This window comes from Hypoxylon fragiforme (assembly GCF_022984875.1).
Source record: "Hypoxylon fragiforme strain CBS 206.31 chromosome Unknown GGS25scaffold_9, whole genome shotgun sequence".
Taxonomy (NCBI): domain Eukaryota; kingdom Fungi; phylum Ascomycota; class Sordariomycetes; order Xylariales; family Hypoxylaceae; genus Hypoxylon; species Hypoxylon fragiforme.
This window is the reverse complement of record NW_026054764.1, coordinates 1,320,102-1,334,650: the sequence shown is the minus strand read 5'-3', so window position 1 is coordinate 1,334,650 and position 14,549 is coordinate 1,320,102. Positions and strand designations below refer to the sequence as shown.

General features: G+C 45.8%; 1 protein-coding gene across 1 annotated transcript; it reads left to right on the top strand.

The window, feature by feature from the left end:
- Positions 1–11,750: 11,750 nt before the first annotated feature.
- On the top strand, positions 11,751–13,091 carry GGS25DRAFT_525435 (Tom37 C-terminal domain-containing protein; the record flags this gene model as incomplete). The annotated part of the gene is made up of 2 exons (XM_049264780.1): positions 11,751–11,901; positions 12,028–13,091. 2 exons carry the CDS (start codon positions 11,751–11,753, stop codon positions 13,089–13,091), a joined length of 1,215 nt encoding a protein of 404 aa, XP_049113057.1.
- Positions 13,092–14,549: the final 1,458 nt, after the last annotated feature.

Genomic DNA, 14,549 nt, shown 5'->3' with positions numbered 1-14,549 from the left:
GGTACCCATTGGTCCCATTCGAGAAGACGGAAAAGAGGGTGTGGCCGGGTTGCCTAATCCCTTCACTCTCCCAGGGTTTTGGAGGGCACATTGTGGCAGCCTAGATACTAGAGATGATTCAGGAACGCTTACACACACACTTATCTCTCTCTATCTGCTACGCGGAGACGTGTCTGAAAAGAGACAAGTTTGCTTCATGGATAAATTGGACATTAACCGTCCATAAGCGTTCATGATCGAGCACATCATCGATAATAGTTGCATGGTAGTAATACGCGACGAGTTATTACCGGGTTGTCGTTAGTGTTGCGCACAAACGATTTATGAAGCTCCTTGCGACAATTAAGGTATGGGAGGCTGTCATGTGCAATACTAGTAAGTAGGTACCTAAATGTAGTGGATAGTAGGCTGGATGTAGTCATGTAGGTATGTAGATAATAATATCGTACCTTGTATTCCACGATGTGATGATCGTCTCGCACGAAAGGCGTAGGTCGGCGGCAATATATGGCTGCATAGATACTTCTTGTATCATCATAATTAATGGTCAGACCACGTCGGCCGTCGCAACTTACGCAACCTCCTTCCCTCCCTCAGACCGCTCATTGGACAAGGAGATCACCGATGCTCAGGGGTGATATCTCATCGTCTCCCTCCCCCCCTGTTTCCCACGTGGGAATTGAGTGATATCGCGGGGGAGGACGCCCTGCACGGTGGTCTGTTCTCGGGCGTAGGTGAATCAGAATAGTGATGAGCTGTCGATGTTTCAGAGCTCAGTCACTCACAGTCCTTCATTGGTCGATCAACAATAATTGAATTGGGAGGTTCAGCTGTAATTGGCGTGCATGTGTATAAGTATATATGTACCTACATAGGTATGTATAGTACATACAATGCTTACATACCTACTACATGCATGTATGTACACATTGAGGCTATACCTACCTAGCTGTACGTAACCGTTTGATGTTTTGATTCTCCGTAGCATCCGTGATGTCAAATCCTATTATGCCACCTCCATATGTCCATTAATAAATCTACATACATATGATCGAATAACTGCGCCGAGTATGTGTGTAGTAGTGTATGGATGTAACTTTCTTCCCTTGTCTGGTGACTTTCCATCAAAGCCTTTGACCGTTTACAAATGTGGCGGTGAGTGGGATTTGAAGCTTCCAGAGCCTAGAGGACGACGAGATGGTAAGCCATTGGCTGGTCTACCATATTACATAGGTACGCTAGAGCGAACCCTGTGACTGTGTTACCAACTGAGAGGTAACGACGCTAGGGAATTCGCGAATAGGAGATATGATGGCTAGAATAGTTAGTTTCTTGTTCTGACTCCAACAGGACGGGCACCTGCAGCTAGCAGCGACGTGCATATCTGCACTACACCCACATTTACGACGCATGTTACATCGATGCCTTCACCACTTGCTGTACATAACCTCAGCCTCGTTAGGTACATGTATGTAATATGTATAGGTATGTAGACTGTCAAGTACCTACACACCTGTAGAGAGATAGCATGGTAGACCTCGGGAGTTACTTACTAATTACATACCTATGTAACTGCACACATACATACATAATATAGTGCTGCACGACCTACAACCCCTGGCTTATCATGTTCGTGAATTTTCTCCCCACGCACAGACGGGACTTTTCCATCTTCTGTGCCGTTAGGCGCCGTAAAGTTGCCGTAGGGCTGTCACACCCATCTCACGTGGGTGAAGCTGTACCTACTGCATCTATGTAGGATTCACAGCACGAGTCGATCTGATTCGTCAGTTTCGAAAATGCCTGAGTTACGAAGGATTGCAGTGAGCACGCACAACATCCATGCATATAGGGCAATGCTTATGAATGAGATATATCCGAGCGGTGATCTACTTATCGCTGTCGCCGTTGCTGCTGCTGCTGCTGCTGCTGCTGTCACCGCTGCTGGTGGCCTAGTACTAGTAGTATGTAAAAGGTGCGCTTTGACGGGATTATCGAGTCTGATCATGACCATACTTCCGACAACGAGACATAATCCCGAGACGCAAGGGAAGCTCTGTTTACAAATACAAATATTGGGTTAGGGTAGAATGTTCGTCGAGCCGGAGTGATGCTTCCTCTCGGTGCCTAGACGATGAACTTCACTAGTTCTCTCGCAAACCGACCCTCCCGTAGGTAGATATAGCTACTACCCTGCTGTGTAAGGGGTTCAACAAAAGGCCAAAGCAGGCTGTGCTTAGTATTTGTAGTAGCCATGTCGATATCCGATTTTGTATACTCCAGGTTGATAGGAGGATTATGAAATCGACCCAGGGTGTTCGGAACAATGGCTCATTTGGCGTCTTTCGTGAAGAAGAAACCCCAGACCCAAGATACTGGTAACCCTTCACTTGCTTGGTATGCCAAAAGGCCAAATCGAGTTTAAGGCAAAGAGTTGTTGTGCATACGGGAGATGATTTATCATCGCATCGCATCACATCACACTACAACTTGCTTTTTTTGTGACGAGTCACTGACGACGACCCTAGTGGAATAAGCCCTGAAATAACCTCCAGGGCTAGATCGATCGTCTGCCAAGGACCGAAGCCACCTGTCCAGTGTCCAGTGCCCAATGAGAGCTTCATCTTCGTCGTCTTCGACATCGAAACATCGATCTGTCCACTGTCGTCCCATTTTTGCCATCTCGGATCTGCCGAATATTCCTGAGAAAATCGGTGAAACGGCGACGCTAAGATGTTTAGGACTTATGAGGCTCGTGGAGCTGGATGGGGACTTTTTTCTCGAAAAAAGGGACTAGGACAAGGCTACTACGATGTATGTACAGCACATACAGGAGAGAAAGGAGAAAGCGCGCCAAGAGAATCATGGAATGCTTCTAGAAAACTGTTGAACAGAAATTGGAATCCACCTCAATCAAACGAAGCGGGCTTGGCTTGACAGATCCACCCCTGACCGCCTGGTTGATCTAACCCCCTTAAGTCAGCCTACTATACCTACTGCGTCGTAGTACGCTGAGCCAGGGCCCTACCTATCGCCGATTGAAAGATTTTCGTGCGACGGAAATTATTTGTGAGAAAAATGAGGCTTCAAACCTTGGACACCTGTAGCACGGTCGTCGACTACGCCGGGGTTCTATCGGTATCGGCTTCGGCTTCACAGGGGTACTTACCACTGTCTATCTGTACACTACACACAGAAAACTAAACTAACCTCCCAGCCCTCCCCGATCTGGTCAAGTGTGTATTAATAAACTAAGGCCGTGCTGCTCCGTGCTAGCTCGTACGGATATACAGTTGCCGAATATACGTGTATGCGGATAATAAGTACATCTATTTTAAGAGATGGTAGGCCATAGGTATGTAGGTAGGTGTGTTAGTAGATGCGGTAGGTATTGTTACCTACATAACTAAGGCACCTAGGTAGACATATCCATACATACATATGCGATATCACGCTGACTTGCGGCATCAGGACACAGTACTACCTAATCGTACTTTTTGTTTTGCGATACTCCCGCCGCCGCACGAGAATCACGTTGATGGACACATGCTAGTAACTGTGTTTTCTGTGGAGAGGGATTTCTTACGTGCCAGTCATGCTCCAGTTCATTTAACTAATATGCCACCATCCGTGACGGGAATCGTGAAAAGCGGTGAGGTTCCGAAAATCTCAATGACATCGAAGGTTTGAGATTAATGGATGATGTTCATCAGGGAACGTAGGTGGGCACTTGTTGGAAGAATATGGGGTACTCATACATCATCTTCATTGGCAGCCCTGCGACAGCGGTGACAGAGTTGTGGGTGGCTAGGTCGGCACCTAGGTAAGTAGTTTGTTTACCTAGGTACCTAGTGAGTGCCTAATATGGATCCTATATAATTATGTTGTACTATTCCCGTGGGCTACATGTAGTTATGTATGTTTATTAGAATGCCTAACCCTACCCTAGCCTCAAGTCACGACACCAAAATGCCAATTACCAGTGAGTGTCAACACAGGTCACATCGACGGTCCCCAGCTAGTTACGACCAGTATGTCTTGGAAGAAAAAAAAAAGGAAGAAAAAAGTGAAATATTCACAGCCAACGCATCGTGAGTCATACGCTTAGACTTGTAGTCCAAGTGGGTATATCGGCCCAATACTACATGTAGGGTTTTGGTCCCCAGGAAGGCAGCTATTTTGTGATCCTATCACGATTCTACGATTTGTTAACGCTCATGGTGACATTGGCGAGCTTCTTCAGATGTATCCAATAGGTGTAACTACTCCATGTACTCAGAAACTAGACTGAACTACACTGAACCACACCGTTTGTCGTATCGTATGCTTTGGTACTTAATTGGATCCCGCATTTCTCGGACGAGAAAGTCCTTACTATGCCGAGGTAGATCAACTTGAAAAAGCTAGGTTTCAGCAAGGCTATTAGCCCTGGCTAGGTAATTTTGACGCTACGAATCTATAGCGTTGCGGGTCACGATGGTCGATTTAATTAAGAATGACATCAAGGGCAACGAAGGATGGGTGTACAGCGTAGGAACGAACCACTACCCCTCGTGTTCACGGAGAAAATAAAAAAAATAGCTCATAGGGTACTATTGAGCGCGCAAGGCCTACTAGGTAGGTAAGTTGGCAGCTGAAGATGCCTGGTCCTTATGTCGTCGGCTATCGCGATATTCGGATTCAGCTCAGCTCAGATTCAAGGGAACCATTGTCCATTGTCCACTGAGTTCGAAACACTGGCACTGGCACTTTTGAATACGCGTTCGGACTGTCCGGGGCCAGACAAATATTACCATCTGGGAAGCTAGTGTCTCTATTAGTCCGTGACGCGAATCAATTAAGCAGACATTCCACCCTTTTCAGCCTTCTAAATGCCCGAGGAATTCAGGTACGCAAACATCATGTCTTAGGTAGGAGTCTACTACCAGGAGAGCTAGAAGCAGAGCATTGGAAGGGAAGAAAGAAAAAAAAGGAAAGAGAGCTAGTATACACTAGGTACATCTGTCAAATTTCCTAGTCTAGCCTCTTCGACTACGTATTTACCTACCTAACTGGTTAGTAGTCATCGTTAAAAAAATGCTATGGTTACTTCTGACCTCGTGGCACCCCAAGGAAGATCGCCGGTGACTTGCAACCAAGTGCAACATAGGAATCATGATGGGATTTTTTTTCTTGCAACTTTTTTGGCTTCTTCCCCATTATTTACCTAATTCAGCATTATAGTAGTTGAACCAAGCCGAACGAGTCTGAGCACAGAAATAAGAAATACCAGTTAGGTGGCAGCAATTAGGGCTGGAATGCAGGGGTTAAGACAACTTTTTGTCTGTCAGATGTCATTCAGGGTTTCGAAGCCAGCTGACCTTTCCTTGCATTGCTGATGAATGCTAAACTGAACTTGTCATCGATTTGATAGTATCAGCATTCATCGAATAGGATATGTCCATTTCCAATTCATTTCCAATTGTTCAATATGCCATTGCCCAATGCGGTGCTACATCTGAATAACCTGACTGGCAACCAGCCTGAGTAGGTAGGTAGGTAGCTAGGAATTGAAGTCAGCTTCCATGAAGAACTCTGGATTGATCCGTATTACCATCTTTTGTCTCTTTAGTTGAGTCCTTGACCTGGATAATATTCCCCAGTGGGTCGAATATTACAATTATAATATGTCAACTCTCGTTTGATGATCGAACGCCAACCTTTTTTTTTTAGGCGTTTCTTGACACTTTTTTTTTCACCGCAACGCTATCATTCGATACATGGCCCACGCTCACCACATCCCCCTAATTCTTAGTTTCGAAAAAAAAAAAAAAGAAGAAAGCTTTGACTCACAGCTAAAGACTATCTCCAGTATAACTATCCCACACAAAAAAAAGTTTTTGAGATTTGTTACGGGCGTATGTGGAGCCACGACAATACGGTGGACACCGGAAACTTCTAAAAGTTCTATGATTGTTCTACGAAGTAGTGGAGCACTGGAGTTATGTTCGACGGGTATTACTCATCAGTTGTCTTTTGTGTCTTGTGTCCTACAACTAACTAGCCTTCAACCCTAAAACCCTGTCTATGTAGTGTTCCTTAATATTACACCCAAGGTACTTGCCCAAGTCTGTTCATGTTTAGCCTCTTAATTGATCTTTGGTTCCCGACTTGTTCCTTACTTGTTCCTAACTTGGTGTATCTCTGTTCCTTTTCGTAAAAACAGCAAAACTGAGTTAATACTAGGTTCAGTTAGTATCTTGACCGCTCCAGACGAAAAAAAGAAGGAATCGAGTGTACATACAAAGTAGACCTGGCCTAGATCTGAATACTACTTAAGATAATATGTAATATTATATGTACAATAAAATCAAACAAAACAGATCGCAACTTAACTATTAACTAGCGTAATCAATTAAATAGAACACAAAATAAAATAGGATGGAATAATAAACGAAAACAATAACTAAATAGATACATAAAATCCGTCCAGCCTTGTCCTGGTTCGGCAAATGCACACCATCTCATTCGGGTAGTGCCCAATTTCATGTGCAATTAATGGACTTATGCGCGCCATGTACTGTACATTCACCAAAATGCTTGGACAGGGGTGGTTGGATGTAGCACATGTTGAGTTGACAGGGGTATCAGGGGCCTATGCTTGTTTCATTTCCTTCCATGGGGGGATACAACAACTTACATATCCATTGCATATCCATCGCATATGTATCCATATTCACAGGCCACCCCCAGCCAAGTGGGCCAAGCCCTTTTTCAATACCCCTGTCTCCATTTTGGGCTGCGTCACTGTGGCCCTTACCAGGATTGCAAAGTTACAGGGTTATTGGGGGGATTATTTTTGTCACTCACTCGTGAAGGTCACGACACGGCTAGACTAAGTACCGTCCATACCCAATCCGTACCTTAATCTTACTGCGAGATTAAGAATCAGTACCTGCAAGCTACATGCCTTTCCATACCTTTCCAATCCATAATGGATGTACTTCCTGGTCTGGCGGTGAATTTCGTAACTACATTGTAGTATTGTACACTAGTCGTACCAGTTAGTGCCAGATGTACAATGTACCGGCTGATATTAGTTTGCGCCCTGGAATGGAAAGGTGTATCGCACTTCGTTCTTTACTATGAGGACGACTGTCATACATAAGGCCACCATCTCCCTCTTCTTCCCAGGGTCCCTCACCAGCTTCATCTAACAGTCAAACAAACAGTCCAACAAGAAACCAAAATAACTATCATATCATATCATCTCTTGATATAAACATTCATACACTCGCACTCAAACTCACTTACACACTCAAGCCATATAAAACCTACTCTCTCAACTAGGCACTTGCTATTCTATATACAGCAAGCTCTCAGTCAACCTAACTCTTACTCTACCTATTCAAGTTTTATAACAACTTGTTTATTCATAAACCATCTATTAAAATGGCCGCCATCTCTGAGTTCGATTCGCCTGCCCAGCGACCTTCTCAACTCCCTCCCTGCCCGGGTCCTCCCCCAAGCAGACCCCTACCTCCTCTACCCAAGAGTGGTTAAGGATGGTATCAACTTACCAGTCAACGTCGATCGAGTCTTGGATGACTCGGTCATATCAGAACCAACCGTCAACGATTGGGTCGATACAGAAGCTATCAATAGCCTCTTAGCAGCATAGAACGGAAATAAGGCAGCACGGACGAAACCGGACGATCATAGGATGATTTTATCGAGGAGGAATTCATAGGAATCCGCTCACTTCCATTATGCCCTTTTCCAGCTCTCGACTTTCATCATTTCAAGGGCGCATCCGGGTATGCACGCGATTGCAGATTTGCGGTGTTACATTTCATGCACGCCTGGAAGAGTTCCTGCTTCCGCCCCCTGATATTCGCCGCAACCTCGTACATGCGCGCGAACCCCTGCGTCTATCGACATGAACATTAATCAACGGCAAACGGCAAACTGCAGCATCGACCCATGCCACTTAAGATGTCGCCAACGTACCACATCGTCGAAACAACGCAACGCGATCTCCCTAATATACATATCGCCTAACGTTTGATGCTCCGCACCTTCCGAGCTGGCTCCAAGGATCACTTCCGCCATACATTCTCTCTCTGATCATGCCCGGGGCAGTTTGATCCTGTATTATTTTATGGGATATAAGATGATTTTTAATACTTGGACACGCTCAATAACGCATGGGAAGCATACTATCAATGGCTATTTGGAATTGAGACAAGGGGTCTCCTGACGAACATGAGGTGTTACGGATTTTTCTTTTGCGCAATCAACTGTACTATAGAGCTCGCATTATCACGGCGCTTTGTTTTGCAAAGCATAGCCTGGTATGCGCTGGATATAAACCCCCCCACGGGATAGGTTGGAGGTAGTCAAATCATGAACGGGGAACGGTTATGGAGGATTGGTTGAACGGAACAACCACGGATGATACGGGGAGATCTGCATAAAGCAGGCGAGCCCATTGGAACGATACGAATTGAACTATTTTTACTCATGCTACTGCGCAACGCAATTAGTCTAATCAAATTGTCTGTACGGCAGTTTTTTCGCAACCTATTATTTGTGCCACTGGTTTTGCTTTGAGTGACTTGTCTTTCCTCGGTCTTGGATCGAGTCATGAATTCTGGCTTGGCCCGTCAATCGCAGCTTGTTTAACTGCCTAGTTACCTAGGTCATAGGCTCTAAGTCGTTAGGTGACGCTAGGATCGCCCCAAGGTCACTACGTAGGTAACGAACTAAATGAGTTGAACTCCATCATCATGCAAGTCATTACCTTTTACTACAGTAGGATGCAAGGAAATGCAAAGTCGGTGAAGAAGAGCTAATCTGGGTGACTGGATTCTGGGACATGGAGTTTCGAGATTTGCAACTCCCGACACCTTGGTTAAGACGCCATTCGGTTTACTTGCGGCCCGCCAGGGATTAAGGGGAAAGAGAGTAGGTTACTAAGGTTAGAAAGGAGAAAGAGGGGCTGTCGTGGTCCTTCGAACATCCCTTACATCATAAAACCATCGTAGGTCACAAATAATTGACGATCACCCGTGTTACAAGCAAGAAACACACACAATTCTAAGCCCATTTTCTTGGTAGGTGCTTCGGGATCTGGATTTTGTATTGCCCAAAAACCACGTCGCCGGCTACAACACTAGACGTTAGATCATCCGTAAGCCAGGTACTCGGGATGGGCACGGAAAGCGAGCGCATTTACGGTGTTACGTGTTACTGGGTATGTAGTCGTAAATTATATGTATGTCTAACCAATTCTACTTATTAAGCAAGTAGTTACATCTTAGTAAAAGTGGCCATGACTCGTGCAGGTTTTCATACCTACATACATGCACCCTAGGTAGGTAGTACTTACATACATAACTTACAGGTATGTCCGTTGGCTTCCGCGTGTCGCTCAGCTCCCCATGGCGCCATAACATCATACCGGGAAGCATAAAAGGTATGTAGTTATTGGTCTATGCGTTAAAAAGTCGTACCTACTATACATACGTAATTCCGCCGACGTCAGACAGACAGTCGATATCAGCTGATGTTGGACGTTATTCGGGCAACACAGCAATGGAAAAGGAGCTGATAATCTGCATATACCGATGCCATACCGGTGCCCAACCAGGAGTACCGGACGTACTGCCGCAGTGGAAACATGCAACCTGAGTCTGGACTCTGAGTTGGTATGGAGGTACATATGTGTGTACACATGGCATACATATGTATGTATGTATATGTAGGTATATACATACATACCTAACCTAGTATAATACCTGCATACATTCTGTACATAGCTCCGCAACCCGCGAAGACAACGGAGCGCAGCGCCGTAGCGGGCCAAGCGGAGTGGGGCGGAATCCTCACGAGCCCGCTCTGGATCTGCCCTTCATACAATCTTGATTTCCAAGATATTTTCCAAGATAATGCTGAAGTCCGCAATGCAAACTAAGCAAAGCCTAACGGAGCCTAATAGCAAGGTATTTCTCCGTCCAATTTTCGACGGAGAAATACTTTTTCTTGCCTACCTAGTCTACTGTCTTGCTACTCAGTGCTAGGGAGTCTAGTATAGTTAACCTAGGTAAAGTTATATCAAGACGGTTATTATTCTTCAGGGAAATTATTAAAATTATGTGGAAACATGGTAACGTACTATAGGTACCGCGTGACCCGTCCTGCACGAAATTCTAAACTCGATTGCGGGGGATTTTCGTATGGCCTATTTCCTTCACCGTCCGTACGATGTCATCGTATCTTTTCAGGAACGTTAGTTGTTTCTCTTTTTTCCCCTACTGCCCAAACGGGATTAACCAGCGCCGACATGTATAACGTATATCGTCCTAGCGAACTTGTTACTCGTCGGTCTTGAGACATACTTAATGTATAAGTACCTACCTTAATATGTACTCGACTCGCCTTTGAGAAACAAATTCGGCTTGGCAGACACAAGCCGACAAGATATCTACATATGCCATCCTGCACTAGACTGAACAATTTTTACGCCGGCTGTTCGAGCAACATATATGTAGATTAGATTGTCGGGAAGATCGGCTCCTGCAGAACTTGAATTAACCAATTCCGCACCTACATATGTAGGTAGCATGGATATCTACAGTTGATGTGACATCTAACCTAGGGTATGGATCTTAAGAAGGAATGCCTTTTAATGCTACGTCGTATGTAGTTCTTTTCATCATTACATTACTTCGTCATTTTTTCTTTTCTTCTTTCGCCACCCCCTGGATCATCAGGGGGAGGCGAAAAAAAAAGAAGGAAAAAGGAAACCAACGAAGGTACTAAAACATCTAATAAAGGAAGCTAGATAAAGTTTTAATTTTCAAAAATCAAAAATAGATACCTTTAGTCTTAGAAACTTGAATAATCGAGATTAAAATGTTCTAAAAAATACACTACCTAGTACCTCCTAGATAGTACTACTAGTAGTAGTAGTATGTAGCCTTCAATGCGCCGACTCCCGAGCACAGCCTTTCAATTGAACTTGAAATAAGTAAGGCCGACCGACTACCAATAACTAATAACCAATGGAAGTTGGTTGTTATAGATGATGTTTTAACCATGACGTCAAAGCTCTTCAAGGATGATTTACCTTTAACACTTATCACCACGTGCCAACTAGTTTAGGCCCTTGAAACGCGACGACGACCAAACGTGGGGATGATTTTCGAGACGTTTCCCATCATCAACCACCACAGCCACTACCACAACACCACTAAACTGTAGGTACACCACCACTACACCAATGCACCACTGATATGTACATGCACATACACACTACTGCACATAGAACAGGTTTGCATGCAATTTCCAGATCTAAGACCAAGAATCACCAAGAACCATAACGGGAAGATCGACTGATCAACTGAAATTCTCACTCGGACGGGATAGTGCCATCTTCAGATCATCATCCGTATGAAATTTGTCACCAGTGGACCAGTGGACCTAGGTAGCACTTAGCAGCTGCGCACGGACTTCCGTCCTTTCGTTTCCCATGCGAACACCTGATGTCCCCCTCCGCGACAAGACTTTCGGTCCTATCACATTACTTGGCTTATCTATTGGGCGGTTAGCTTTTCCGATATTCTAGCTGATCTTATCCATAGCCCAGCCGATATCATTCATACTATTAACCTGTAACCTTTGAACAATACAGTCTGGAACATACACTATTTTCAGCCACCATTATTCCGTATATCTCCTAGGTACGAGGTACCTAATATTCAGCCCCAATGGTCCTGGAACTACATGTTTGGGGCCCAGCGCTTGGCCTCGACTCTATCGACCCCGAATGTCTAGCCGCCATTACATGTCTCCGTCAATCCCTTCCCCGCCAACATTGGACCCTGATTGCTACCAATGACGCAGCTATCAGCCCAGATTGTAGGACATACCCCCCTCCTACTCCATGCCTCCTAATCAAATTTACCTACACGTGATTTTCGCGATCAGCACGTCAAATATACCCCCTCCAAGCCTGAAGACACGGAGCTAATTGAACCTGGATAGACCGCCTCCCGGCCTTGAGGCACGAAGGCACCTGGACTTCTGGTTATCGGAGTATCATCTCGTATCTAAGCCAACAGGGGCTCTTACAGATTGATGATGACCTCACACCGTTGCAGAAGGCTGATTCCCTAGCATGTGTCTCGTTTCTAGATACCCGCGGCTCGGGCCTCCTGGCAATGTCGCTCTACGTCTCACCCAGAGCCTGGGCTGATATAACCAGGCCAGCCTACTCATCCCTGCTTCCTTTCCCGCTCACGTGGACAGAACCCCCAGCCGTTCGCGCTACTGCCATTGAGAAGGCTGAGCACCTTGGCATTGGGTACCTTGCGGCTGAAGTAGATGACGAAGAGTCTTCTGCCAATGGAAGTGTTGAAACCCTCTCTACTGGGTTTCTCCGGATCCGGGATCGTTTGGGCCCTAGTAGGACCATGCAGCCCGAACATACAGCCGCAATCCGCTTCCAGCATTTCGCAGAGGATTTTTACTCTGTCTTGAATCAACTTAGAGGGGAGAAGGCGTTCTTCCTACGAGAAGAAAAATTATCATCTCTTGATTTCCTAGTCTACGGGTACTTGCAACTGATGCGAGTGCAGACGCCGCACCCCATACTAAAAACTGTGCTAGAGAAGTCGTTTACCAGGTTGCTGGATTTCACGAACGAAGTAACTTCTCGGAGTCACGAGAAGGATCTACCTTGGCTCGAGCCATCACCACGAGGCGCCCTCGACCTGATTGGTCGGTTTGCGGAAGGATCTTTAGACGCTACCCCGGGCATCGGGGATGCCTGGTACAGGTGGCGCAAGGGCGGCGTTTTGGGTTATGGGGATGATGACGTGAAGGATTCGACTCAGCTGATTCTCGCGGTCGGAGGGGCTGTCGCGAGCGTGACAGCCTTGGGCGCTGTGGCGTTATTCCGAGCACTCTCGCCTTTCGGCACGAGCACGCATCGGTTTGAGCCCGTCCAGGAGAATCAGACCGGATTACACCAGTTTGGAGAGATAGGATCGCTGCTAGAAGGGCTACCCGTCTGGGAGCAGCCTAACAACAGTTTTTTGCCTACTTAGGCAATATCCTGTTCGACGAGTACAATGGGATGTAGCTACGGTTGTTGATGTCCATTCTCAGCCTAGTTGATCGCCCTGCAGAAAATGCACTCGGTAGCCGAGTCGGCCTCTAGGGTTTGACCCTTAGTCATATGCCAAGCGCGGCTCTCCATGGGAACCACGACTTTGCATATACGTATGATGGGGATGTAAAATTCACGATATGATGAATGAGTCATGGCTAGAAATTCACTGAATATATGATCTACAAGCTACTTTTGACCCTTTGCCCTGGAAAACGAATACGTGTAGTGTAGAGTCAGCGAAGTTCCGCTAATACGGAAGTAGCAAAAATCAGCCGCACTACCAATCAATCCTTGAACAGGGAATTCTTGCTTGTTCCCGAACACGCGTGAGCCGTCTTCACCGTAGGAACGCGGGATAGGTACTGTTTCTAGACTAGACGGGTAAATCCTTCGGTACTGCTGCTGCTGCCACTACTACTGCCACAGCTGCCGGTGGTAGCATGTACATACCTACGTAATGACGATGATCGAAGCCTAACTCACTTACCTACATAATCAGGGGCTACATGTCGGTAGGTAAGTACCTACATAGGTAGGTAGGTAGGGAGGTGGATACTTGGACTTGAGGTTATAATTTGCGAGTTGCATGCCGTCGACGTCGGTCGGGGGGATGGTAAATGACTAGGTTAAGAGACTCAGTGCGGGATATTCCGATATATGAATTACTATGAGGTAGGTAGGTAGGTATAATATGTCAGGAGATGACTAATTATAGGTATTTAGGTAAGCTGAATTGGAAGGAGGGAGAGGGAAGACAGGGGAGGAGGATGGTGTTAGGAGGAGTGTTAGGAATAGGAGTAATTAGGTAGGTAAGGTAGGGATTAAACGTGGGCGAAGGATGGCGATGGCTGCTGCTGTTGTTGTAGTTGTTGTTGGTGGTGGTGGTGGCATTTTTTTGATGGACGTGTTGAAGGCTGATGGACTACTAGGTAATGTATGCCTGCCTAGGTACCTGCGCAGGAAGTGGATAGCCACGGCACGATAGGATACGATGGATTCCGAGGCGGAGGATATCGTACCTAGTTGGGTATGTAGATATTGGGTGCGGAATTGCATCGCAAGTTGGTTCGCTTGACCCTGAACTCGAGTCATGCAAGATGGAATTTGAGATGAGATGGATGCAAGCTATTGACTGTAGGCTAGGCCCAGTACCTGACCTAGTTGCGGATCCCCGCATCCTTAAGGATCGTAGGGGTTTTTTTTTTTTTTTACTGTGGGTTTGGCTTTGTTGCGCTGTCGCGCTGTTGCTGTACATAGGGAGGTACTAGGTAGGTGTGGTTTGTACTGTACATTGGATATTGAATAGCTTCTCTGTGGGGTTGTTAACGTTGCTTCTTGTTACATACATACATATAGGCATGTGATATAGATCTCTATAAGTTGTAGGTACCTA